Consider the following 11519-nt stretch of genomic DNA (forward strand, 5'->3'; position numbering starts at 1 on the left):
GTGTGTGGAGAGCAATGGGCTTGAGTATTCCAGATGGATGCTTTATGGTTTTGGGTAGATTATCTCAACAGTTGATTATTCTTAGCTGACACTGAAGGAAGGCATTTTTTGAGAGGTTTTGTTGGCTTTATTGCTGCCTTGTAGGGATTAATTTCAACCATTCAAAAGAAAAACGTGTGTTTATGATGAACTGCCAGTAGCAGAAATAACATCACTGTGGTGTGACTAACAGAAACTGAGGAATTAAAGGGGAAAAGCCAAACATTTGGTTCATGTATCCCTCAGTCCAAACTAGAAGTGTTAATAAACTTTCAAGTGAGGACTGGGAGAGAAGCTTATTCTCCAACTTCCTGCAGTTATGTCTTGTTAAAGAAAATGGGAGCATTCTAGTGAAGGCTTAAGAACAAGTCTTGAATACTTAGTTTGACTTAATTCCTGAGCTTATCAGTCTGTGTTTTTGGTAGTATTCTAGTGATCTGGAGAAAGCTGATCCTGACCACATTATTGCACTGGTTACTGAAGTGATTCCTAAATATTCCTGCCTAATCTTTTGTCCCACTAAAAAGAACTGTGAAAATGTGGCTTCTATGGTGTGCAAGTACCTCAAGAAGTAAGTTTCTTTCATGATTTTTTAATTATGTATGGAGTAATTGGTCAGAACTTAGGGTTCATCTTCACTAGTTTACAAGTGACTTTCCTTGGTGATGAAAAGTAAAATACTCTGAGTGTGGAACCATGTAAAGATCCTGGCTGCATAAATGAGAGAGAAAACTGCTCCAGGCTTTGGAAACAAGTTTTACAAACAAAAATTAATATTTTTTTTTGAAACAAAACAGTTGGAAAAATAGTTATTAGAAGACAAATAATAGAAAAGGAAAAGCCAATTAATCTAACCTTGTGTCTCTTTGACATGTGTCTCTGCAAGCCTAGAGAAGCATTTTCCCTATAGCTCAGTATTCAGCTGTGTGTTACCAGGTGATTTGGTATCTTTGCTCCACACCTACTTTGTGAATTTAAGTTGTAAAATCTATACTAGGCTTTGTTAATAAAGACTTAAAATTTGATATCACTTCAATGTGGTTTGATTGGCACATAATGGTCTAGCCAAGTTGTGTTTTAAGTAGGAAGAAATGATATTAAACAAAAATCCAGCCATTAAAAAATGAGACTATTTTGATGTAGCTGTAGTCTCCACTGAGCTGCCACTGGCCCTGTTTTTCTTTCAGAGCACTCCATACCCACACCCAGTCAGTGTTTGGTGCCTTCTGTACCTTGGCTTACCAACAAGAGGAGTTCTGTTGAGACTCAATCAGTCTCCTGGGTATTGCTGTTTTAAAGTTACTGGAAACAATGTCTCCAACCTAGATGTTAGAGCAGTGGGAAAAGAACAGAAATAGGCAAGAAGAATGGCTTCTGATTATTTTAGCAGTTAATGATTGATCACAGTCTCAAGAAATGTTTTTATTTCTCCAAGAGAATTTAGAGCTCACAGGGAGAAAGAGAAACAAGAGCTCATCAGGAACCTGAGGAGTATTGGAAGTGGGAGCATCTGCCCTGTCCTGAAGCAGACAGTCCCTTTTGGGGTTGCCTACCACCACAGTGGCCTCACAAATGATGAGAGGAGGAGCATAGAGGAAGCATACTCTGCAGGTGTCCTCTGTCTGCTTGCTTGTACAGCTACTTTAGCTGCTGGAGTCAACCTGCCAGCAAGAAGGTCAATAACTGAAACATTTCAGTCTTGCTTTGATTTTTTTGCTTTAAGTTAAAAACACTGGTGCAGTTTAAGTATGTTTCTGCTTTTACTAGCACACTCTGAGATTCTTAAGCTCTGAGTAGATGTAAAGATGTGTCCCACAGGTCCTGAAAAATGGCTTATTCAGTAAACCTGGAGTTGCTCAATGTTCTCCTGCTGGATTTACACATCTCTTCAAATAGGTGGATTTGATTTTTATGAGCTACTAAGCAAGAGACATTTATAAAGAATGCCTTTGTCAAATTGTATTGCTGCTTCAGTAATTTTAATGTGAAGCATAACTTACTAAAGATTTCTTTACAGGGTTATTCTCAGAGCTCCTTATGTTGCTAATGACTTCCTGAAGAAGAACCAGTATAAACAAATGATTGGTAGAGCTGGTCGAGCTGGCATTGACACTGCTGGAGAAAGTATCCTCATAGTGCAAGAAAAAGACAAACACTTGGTAACTTTTATGAAGCTGTTGGTAATTTAAATTGTTGGATTAAGCTGAGGTAAATAGGAGCTGAGCTGCTTTGGGTTGATTTTTGTTCTCTTGCAAGTATTTGACTCCTGTAGCACCTATAAACTACCTTTATATGGTTTGTTTTCAGATGTGAACTGTAAACTTTAGATGGCTACACTTTTCTTTATAAGCTGAATCATGCAGATCAGTATTTTTTTAAGTATAAAACTAATGCATGAGTATTTTCACTGAACTGATGTATTTCTTGGTGTTTTTAGGTTCAGGATTTAGTTAGCAGTCCCTTGGAGAACTGTTACAGCAATCTTCTGGTGGAGCTGACTAAGGGAATGGAGAGCCTCCTGTTATCTTTGGTTGGACTGAAGGTATCAGTTAACTCTTCTCTGTGAGTAACTTCAGTGCTTGGGAATGCAAAGAAGCTCTCACCTGTTGATTCTAGAAAAAAAGCAGACTTTTAAAAACAGACTAGCAGACAAGTTCAGAGCAGCCTCTGATCAGGTGGCAAAGAGTTGATGAGTCTTCTTTAACTCAGTGCTGTCTTGTTTCTATACAAAAAAAACAGACTTTTAAAAACAGACTAGCAGACAAGTTCAGAGCAGCCTCTGATCAGGTGGCAAAGAGTTGATGAGTCTTCTTTAACTCAGTGGTGTAACCTGATAATTTCCTGTGTACAAGTCAAAAGTACAGCTACCTGATGATATGTTACAGTATTAATATTTCAGCTTCTCATACTTGTTTCCAGTTTCTGTTTGTATTTGGAATCAAATTAACATGATGCAGTGGGTAGAATAACAGACCAGGTGGAGAGCAGTCCCATCAGCTCCATCATGCTCTCGTGTTGTACTTGGTACTGTGTTTCTGTAGAAACACATGTTAACAAGATGCAGTGGGCAGAATAACAGCCAGGTGGAGAGCAGTCCCATCAGCTCCATCATGCTCTCGTGTTGTACTTGGTACTGTGTTTCTGTAGAAACACATGTTAACAAGATGCCAAACTGCTTCTCTAGTCAGTGGTTTTTTCACATAGCTTATGAAATGTGTTCTGTGAAGTGACACTTTAACAATGCTGATGACCTGCAAATCTGACACAGGTAGCAGTGAGCTGTGAGGAAGTCACCGAGTTCATGTGCAGTACGTTGCTGGGTGTTCAGCAGCAGCTGCTGCCCAAAGAGAGGAGCCTCTCAGAGACAATTGCTGATGGGCTGGAAAACCTGATAGAGAAAGGACTGCTGAAAAGAACATCTGAGAAGAACCACAATTCCAAGTGTACACTAACAATCACACCCTTGGGTAAAGCTACATACAAAGGTAAGGCTCTTATTGTAATTATTTCAAGAAACCTTTTCATCTCAGCTTTATCTCAGTTTGATATGTGTTCCCATCTTCATCCTGAAACTGCAATGAGAGACAAGTTGTAAAGACAGTTCTGATGGCTGGCTGGCTGTGCTGGACTGGAACTGGGAATGAACAAGTGGTGCATGACAGACTGCTGGCCATGCAGTGCAGTAACATTGGGCACAACAGGAGTAAAACCACAACTGCACCCCAAAAAAATGACTTAAAGGCCTGATTTAGTGGCTGTAAATCACTTGTGGACTTGCTTTATCATTCATTGCTATGACCAGGTGTTGTGTGCAGGGGGATTTTCTGACCTAGAGGAAGCTTAAGGGAGGGAGGAGGTATATGGCACAGAGCAAGTGTAATAAAGAAGAGAGCAGATCAGAAAGTTCTGTTTTCTGCTCATAGCAGAACCATATGGAGTCTGGAAGATGACTGGAATTGGATGGATTTCTGAGATTCCTTCAGGATGGTTCTAGGATTTCCATTAAAGCCCATTCACAAACACTCCAAAACCACAGACATAGATGATGAAGGTTCAGGTCCCAGCTAGATCTCTTCAGATGGCATGGCAAGTTTTTGTGGAAGACAGAGCCCTAGTATTTCCTTGATGTTAAAAATATTACACTTAACTTTTCCTGTTTCAAATTGCAATATATTGTGTGCTTATTATAGGGTCAATAGACTTGGCATACTGCAATCTTCTTTACAGAGAACTGAAGAAAGGTTTGGAAGGGCTGGTTCTTGAGAGCAATCTTCATCTGCTGTATCTGACAACTCCATATGATATGGTGTCTACCTGTAGCCCAGACTGGATGATATACTTGAGGCAGGTGAGAATTTACTAACAAACATGCATTGGGGCATAGAGTAATCCTGCTTATTAAATTTTAAGTAAGTTTTCACACATAGGAAATGTAGACAGTGGGGTAATGATTTGAGGAAGAGTTAAGATACACTATTTTATTTCCAGTCACAGGGCAGAAGTGCTTTCCTGTATTGCATAAAAAGCTGAGTTCTCTTTTGTATCTATAATATTTGACCCTGTTTGGGGGAAGCAGTGATGTGAAACACATCTCTTGAGTTGCAGTACTCAGTCCTGACTCTAATGCTGGCCCTGCCATCACCAGAGCCTGGTTAGTCTCAAAGACTTCCCTATAGATCAGTCAGAGGAACCACATCATTGTAGCCTTGCAAGAAAGCCACTATTAAATTAATCAAGAGCCATGTTTACCATTTGGTGCTTGCTCATTCAATCTGTAGTTTAGGAAGCAAAATCCACTAGAGAATGTTAAGTCTTAATCTTCATTTGAGTCTAATATGAACTCCAGCTCTGATTGCAGCTACTGCACTCTGACCAATACCTCCCTACAGCCATCCTTAGCAGCACAGGCTTGCACACTGCAAGATCCACTCACAATTCAACCACTCCCTTCTCTGTGCAGTGTTGTATGCCAGGGGCAGCACTAAAATCTATCTAATTTTCTTCAAGTGTGGCATTCAGAGACAGACAATTACAGATACTTTCAAAGAAGCTGCTGATCTTACTGTCTAGTGACTCAGTACTATAGAGAGGTATTGAAAAACACTCACCTTGAGTAACAGAATGGTGTTTTCTATCATATTAAGAGAATTAAGTGTCTGAAAACTCTTTATAAAATCTTATTTTAGTTCAACCAGCTAAGTGCAGCAGAGCAAAAAGTCATGGATATTGTGGGGGTCCCTGAAAGCTTTATTACAAAAAAGGCTTCTGGTCAAGCCATCAGAAAGGTAGGCTGGAGATTTCTTATTCTTGAGATAACAGTTTAAGTCATCTCATAATTCACAAATTTCTATTTTTCTGCTGGTGTTGATTGTTACTGTTCTACTTATTAAGGTTTTTAACCACACTGGCTGATTTTCTTGATGTTGTTTAATGTCTTTGGGTATAATACTGACATGGTTTAGAGATGTGAAGGAGTGGAGATGAAAATTCCTTGTAGCACTCATGGAGTATTTTGAGTGTGATGCTGGCTCTGAATTCTAACTTCCTTTATTCCTAGAAGGTGGACAGTGCTGTGGTGAACAGGCTGTACCTGTCCTTTGTCCTCTATGCTCTGCTGAAAGAGACCAATGTATGGAGTGTGTCAGAGAAGTTCAATATGTCCCGAGGACATGTGCAGAACCTCCTGAATTCTGCTGCCTCCTTTGCCTCCTGTGTCCTGCGTTTCTGTGAGGTACTGTGTTCAGTGGATTCCAGGAAGTTATTTGGGATTGGTTCTGCAAAATCTGGAGTTCTGCTCTTAAGTTAGAACTGAACAGAGGTGTTACATTGCACCTTTCCTGTGCAAGACTCCATTTTCCACCTTTCCTGTGCAAGATCAGTTTTGCTGTCCAGGAAAGCATGCTTCATGTCTCCTTTAGTAAAAGGAAGCTTTATACACTGGGAATGTGAAAATGCACAAACTGTGCAGGGTTGGTCAGTGTCAGTGCTCTGGTGGAATGACAGTTTTCCCTTTCTCTTGGCAATAAGCCCATCTGGTTGTGGAATGGCCTCTCAGGAAAACAGCTGACATGGCTTGCTCTCCTGTTGTTTTTCCTCTTGAAGTAGTGCATCACTTATCCTTCAGAACTGCCCCACATCTGGGATGTTCAGCTGCAGAGTGCTGAGTACAGCTCTGCAACTAGCTGAAAGGGTAGCTAGAAATAATAGTTCTTCCCCTGTCTAAAAGCCAAATAGGTGTTTGTTGTAGCAGAGCAATTATCAGACATACCCCCAAATACAAAAATTAGGATCTGATTTTTAGTGATCTTTACCTCTGCAGGAACTGGAAGAATTCTGGGTTTATAAAGCCTTGCTGACAGAACTCACCAAGAAGTTGACCTACTGTGTTAAGGCAGAGCTCATCCCTCTGATGGAAGTAGCAGGGGTTCTAGAGGTCAGTAAACCTGGCTCTGTGTCAGACTTTTTCAATGTAAACTTGTGTGCTGAATGTTTCCAGGATGTCTGGAAGACCAAGCTAGCTTTTTCCTGAGCATTTGGCACAGTGCAGATATCCCACACTGGTCTGGGAGGCTGGGGAAGACGTGGTCTGCTGAGGAAGTGTGAGCTGGAGCAAATGTTTTTCTTCTGGCTGCTACCACAGCAACCATGACAGTACTGTATTTGGACAGGAATTTAGCTGTGTGTCCTGTTGGAAAAGAGGGTCCAGGTTTCTTTTGTGGTAAGGGCTCTCCAGGTCATGGGAGTAAAGAGGAGTAAGAATTCAGTTATGCTGGAGGCTCCTCACAGAAATATGTGCAGTCTTACAGGGAACTTTTACAATCCCTTGCAGTGCTGCATGTATTTTAATAAGAAACTTAACTGGTCTCTGAATCAAAGGCTCTTATGGAAGTAGAAAATCTTCCTTGGCTTCAGTGCAAGATTGTCAGTAATCATTGGATCTCTGCAAAATGATCAGATTTGCCTGTCCAGCCTATTGTAGAGTCAGTTTGTCAGCAAAACACTGAATTTAGTGGCAGTAGGGGTTTATTCTGAGAAGGTAAACAATGATGAAGACTTAGAGCCTGATGGTTTTTATGTATATCAAATTTTCTGAATTGGATGCACAAGGTAAGTTGTCCTTTTTTCATGAGTCATTCCCTATGGGAGTATTTCTGTGTAAGGGCAAAAACACCCTGGGCAACATAATTCTGCTGAAGTTGCTTTAAAGATAGCTTCAAAACTATTGCTGTAGGTAAGGAACTTCTGCACTGGAGTTAAAACTACACCACCAATGTGCTGATGTTTGTAGCAGGTAGGTTGTCATCATGGACAGATGGGATTTGCTTAGATGTCTGTGAAGGAAATTATAAAATCAATCTTAAGCTTACTGTAGTGAAAGAGAAGATTTTCTGCACATACACTTTCACAGCTTTCAAAGAGCAATCTAAAAACCTTTTCATGGTATCTGTTCTTTGGCAGGGAAGGGTTCTGTGTCATTGGTCACACTCCTGCTACAGCAGATAGAGCACAAAAACTATTTGCTGGCAATTAGTGCTTATATCTGGTGAAATTAATGATACCTGCTTCACATCAGTGAACATACATGGCACTCAGTTACCATGGAGGAAGTTAATATAATGGGAGCTGTTACCTCTTGGATGCTAAAGCTTACACATGCCATCAAATAAATATTATTCTATTCCTTGTTGTCTCTAAAAGAGACAAGGGGGTGGGAAAAAAGGCAAAAGATAATTGACCAGATGCTTGGAGGTGTGACACTAGTTCATCACATGGGTGTTGTTGCATAACTCAGGATACTGAAGCCTTGGCTATGCTAAATTGCTCCACTGCTAGTGCAGAAATGCACTTTAAATTAAACTTTGTAAAGCTCTAGTACTATTTGTTTTGCTAAGGAAATGTTTGCTCAGAGAGCCTCTGTTCAGCCAGTGCTGCTGGGCCACCTCACACAGCAACAGGATCAGAGCAGGGGAGGCACATAACACATGCCCTGTAAAGCTGGTGATAGCCAAATTCCAGAGACTCTTTCCTCTGTGTGTGAGTTCACAGCACAAAACTAGGGAAATAAAAAAGGTACTGTGATACTGAAGGAAAAATTACTTATAAGCTTGAAACAGGAAAGTACAGTCTTTTCCAGAATTTTGGGAGAGCTCTGTTCTGTGAAAAAAAAACTGATAAAATCAGTCCTCCTTTCACTGAAACAACCCCAAAGAATGAGAGAGAGTCATTCCTGTGTGACAGGGAATGCAGAAGGCATAGCAAGAGGATGTCAGTCAGTATCCTTCAGGCTCAGAGAAAATAATGACAGATGGGTTCCTGAGGGCTGGGTAAGATTTGTGCAGGGAGGCAGATCGTGGTGGCAAAGCTCTGTGTTTGGGGAGTCAAGATTCTCAGCAAGTATTCCTGTTCTTAGAAACATAAAGGTAACTGGAGTGATGGGCTTGGGCTTGGTGCAGAGGTTGGCACTTCATGCTCATCCTTGCTGCCTGTTCTAAACCCTAACCCCATTTTGGACTTGCAGGCACGAGCAAAGCAGCTTTACAATGCAGGGTACAAAACCTTGGCCCATTTGGCTAATGCAGACCCAGAAACTCTGGTCAGGACAATTGAGCACTTGTCACGACGTCAGGCCAAGCAAATTGTTTCATCTGCAAAGGTAAGCTGGAAACAGAGTTTTTAAAAAACAGCCTCAGCACTTCAGTATGTCAGAAGTGGATGTTTGCATGACATTGGTGAGCTGAATCCTTCACTTTCAGTGAAGGCATTAGTGGGTTTGTGATCCAAGTCCTGATCTGCACTAAGAATATATTGAACTGTTTTGTCAGTATCTAGGATGGTCAGCATGAACAAAAACATCCCTGAATTATCAGTGCTGTTTGCAGCACAAATCCAAAACATAGCCCAGTACCAGCTACAGTGAAGAAAATTGACTCTACCCCACCCAAAACCAGGAGACTCTTATTCTCCTCTTTCCTCTCTAGTTGTTTTCCATTTGGAATATGCATCATGAGAAGGACCTTCACTTTATCTGCTTCTAAGGCATACTTGGTGCTTAGGCACATAAATAACCCAAGGGAAAGGATCTGTAACAAACATTGAGTTGTGCCCAAACCAATACAGGAGGTTTGTTTATTGGCTGGTAGTATTTTGCATCCTCAATCTCCAGTCTGCTGTTGCAATGGCATTGGCTTCATGTGTGATTCTGCTACAGTAACAACCTTGCAGTAAAGTAAGGCAATGCCTAGAATAAATGAATGTGTAAAACTGATATATCAAAAAAAGTCTTGGTTTGTATATCTTCTTGGAGTAAAAGTACTAATTTGGGGGGTTTATGTGCTTAAAAAATGTTCATGGCTGTTTAATATTGTAGGCTCCTTACTGCTTTCCTGCTGTGTGAGCCAAAAGAAAGGGATGTATGCAGATTCCTCATCTACATCAGTGCCAGACCTGCAGTCTAGCTTACTCCCATGCTCTTGTGTCAAACTGCTGGAGTTTTCTTTGGCTGGGCAGTTGGAAGAGTGCTTGTGTGTCATGGCACCTGCTGCTGGGGGGCTGAACACCCCAAATGCCAGCCACAAACCGTTCAGGGCAGTGGCTCAGGGAGGGGATAACACTGGGGGTCCTGTATGCCTGAGGTGAAAATGCTGGAGCAGGAAATTTTGTATAAAGCAAAAAACTGGCAGCTTGGCAGGCACAGCTTGCAAATGTTTATTACCACATGGAAAGTAAATATCTAAGGTTAAAAACACTCTTAAGTCCTAGACAAAAGTGTTTATCTTGTGTTAAGCTTTGTATATTCTGTGATGGCAGAGCCTCCTCCCAGCCTTCCATCAGTAGTACTGCTAAAAAAAGTTAGTCCTTTGAGTCAAAGGTTCCTGGAGTCCTCTGAGCAGCAAGAGGTTTTACATACCAGATACAAGTTTGGGGAAAAAAAGTGGTGTTTTAACTTGTCTAACTGTTATAGCCAATGCTTGTATTCATTTTATTTCTTATTGTAGATGCTGCTGAGTGAAAAAGCTGAGGCTTTACAAGAAGAGGTTGAAGAACTCTTAAAAGTGCCTGCAGACATCCCAGGGATCTCCTGACCAACTGCCACAAAGGAAAATCATGATTCCAAAAATTGGGATATTTTAAATTTTTTAACTTTCCTGTGTAAAGCTGCTGTGCATGTAATAAATATTTAATGTCTTTTGTATACCCTTGATTTCGTGTGAATTCTGAATTTAGAATGTTTCTTGGAAAGTTGACTTCACTTGTAGATTTTGGTTGTGAACCTCGAGGTTGGATACTCCCCTTGGGACATGTGCTACTCCAGAATCCCCACTTGGAGGAATCTCCATGCTCTAGGTGTAGCTAATGGAAGAGGAGAGATTGCAGTTTGTAGAAGCTGTCCCAGAGTTGTGTAGGAGATTGTAAACAATGCCTAGTGTAAGCCTTGTTCAAAGCTGCAAATATCAAACAGCCTCTGGCCACTCCCCCTGAGAAAATTATTTCAGGATATTTCTCTCTTTCAAACAAAGTTTCCAGGGTTTTTTTTGAATATTCTTTAAATTTCTTGCTTGAATGCCCAGACTAATAAAGACAGAGTCTTGCACTGAGTGTTGGGAAGCCGTGTCCAGCCCAGAGGCTGCCTGGGCCTGTCAGGCACACTGGCTGGGTGTCTGCACCAGGCTCCAGCAAAGCCTTGGGCTGCAGGGAAGGAGCTCTGAGGGTGCTGAAGCTTGTTGAGTTGTCACCCAGTGAGGTCCTGGGTGAAGCTGGGGGGTGGCTCATGGCACACTGGGCTCTGACAGGCAGCTGGGTTCAGTCAGGGTAGCCACACTGAAACGTGGGATCTCCAGGTAAAATCAGCTGTCCCTTGTCACAAAGGGAAGATAAACCTTTGTTAAATGGTCTTTTCCTGTTAAACTTGGGCTGATTGTGTTGGGGTTCCAGACAGGAGTGGATTTAAATCCAGGGGGTGGTTAAGAGCTTGGCTGGAGGGTGGTGAAACACCCGTGGGAAGGCTGGTGCTGCACTGCTCCTTTCTTGCTGCATTACAGTAATGACAGGGAGGAGTGGATTGTTCACAAGCCTTCACTGAGCAGAAAGGTGCCTCTAGGACAGTTATGGTACTTCATAGCAGCTGACAAAATTGGGGTAAGTGAAACATTTGAATGCATTCAGTCTGAAAGCAGATCAAGAGTTTAAAAATGGCCCTTCCCAGAGGCAGAGTAACTCATTGCAAGGCTGGGTCAGTGCCTGCAGGGCAATCCTGCTGTGCTGCCTCAGGGCCCGGGGCACAAATGGGTTTGGAGATGGCACAGCCTGGGTCAGTGCCTGCAGGGCAATCCTGCTGTGCTGCCTCAGGGCCTGGGGCACAAATGGGTTTGGAAATGGCACAGTGAGGTAAGCTGGCTCTAACAGCAGGGTCTGTCCTGCCCTCAAGTGCAGGAGCAATATTTGCCATGACTTGAGGTTGTCTGAGGCTGTCTCTTAATGCC

General features: G+C 41.9%; 1 protein-coding gene across 1 annotated transcript; it reads left to right on the plus strand.

Moving 5' to 3' along the window:
* Positions 1-232: 232 nt before the first annotated feature.
* HELQ (helicase, POLQ-like) lies at positions 233-10121 on the plus strand (the record flags this gene model as incomplete). Its single annotated transcript, XM_008937000.1, has 12 exons — positions 233-315; positions 465-610; positions 1475-1714; positions 2057-2198; positions 2477-2581; positions 3308-3524; positions 4230-4387; positions 5226-5324; positions 5597-5770; positions 6359-6472; positions 8558-8692; positions 10035-10121. Coding segments are annotated over 12 exons (1700 nt in total), but the record flags the coding sequence as incomplete, so codon positions are not given.
* Positions 10122-11519: the final 1398 nt, after the last annotated feature.

Source organism: Merops nubicus, unplaced genomic scaffold (genome assembly GCF_000691845.1).
Source record: "Merops nubicus isolate BGI_N331 unplaced genomic scaffold, ASM69184v1 scaffold11643, whole genome shotgun sequence".
In the NCBI taxonomy this organism is placed as follows: Eukaryota; Metazoa; Chordata; class Aves; order Coraciiformes; family Meropidae; genus Merops; species Merops nubicus.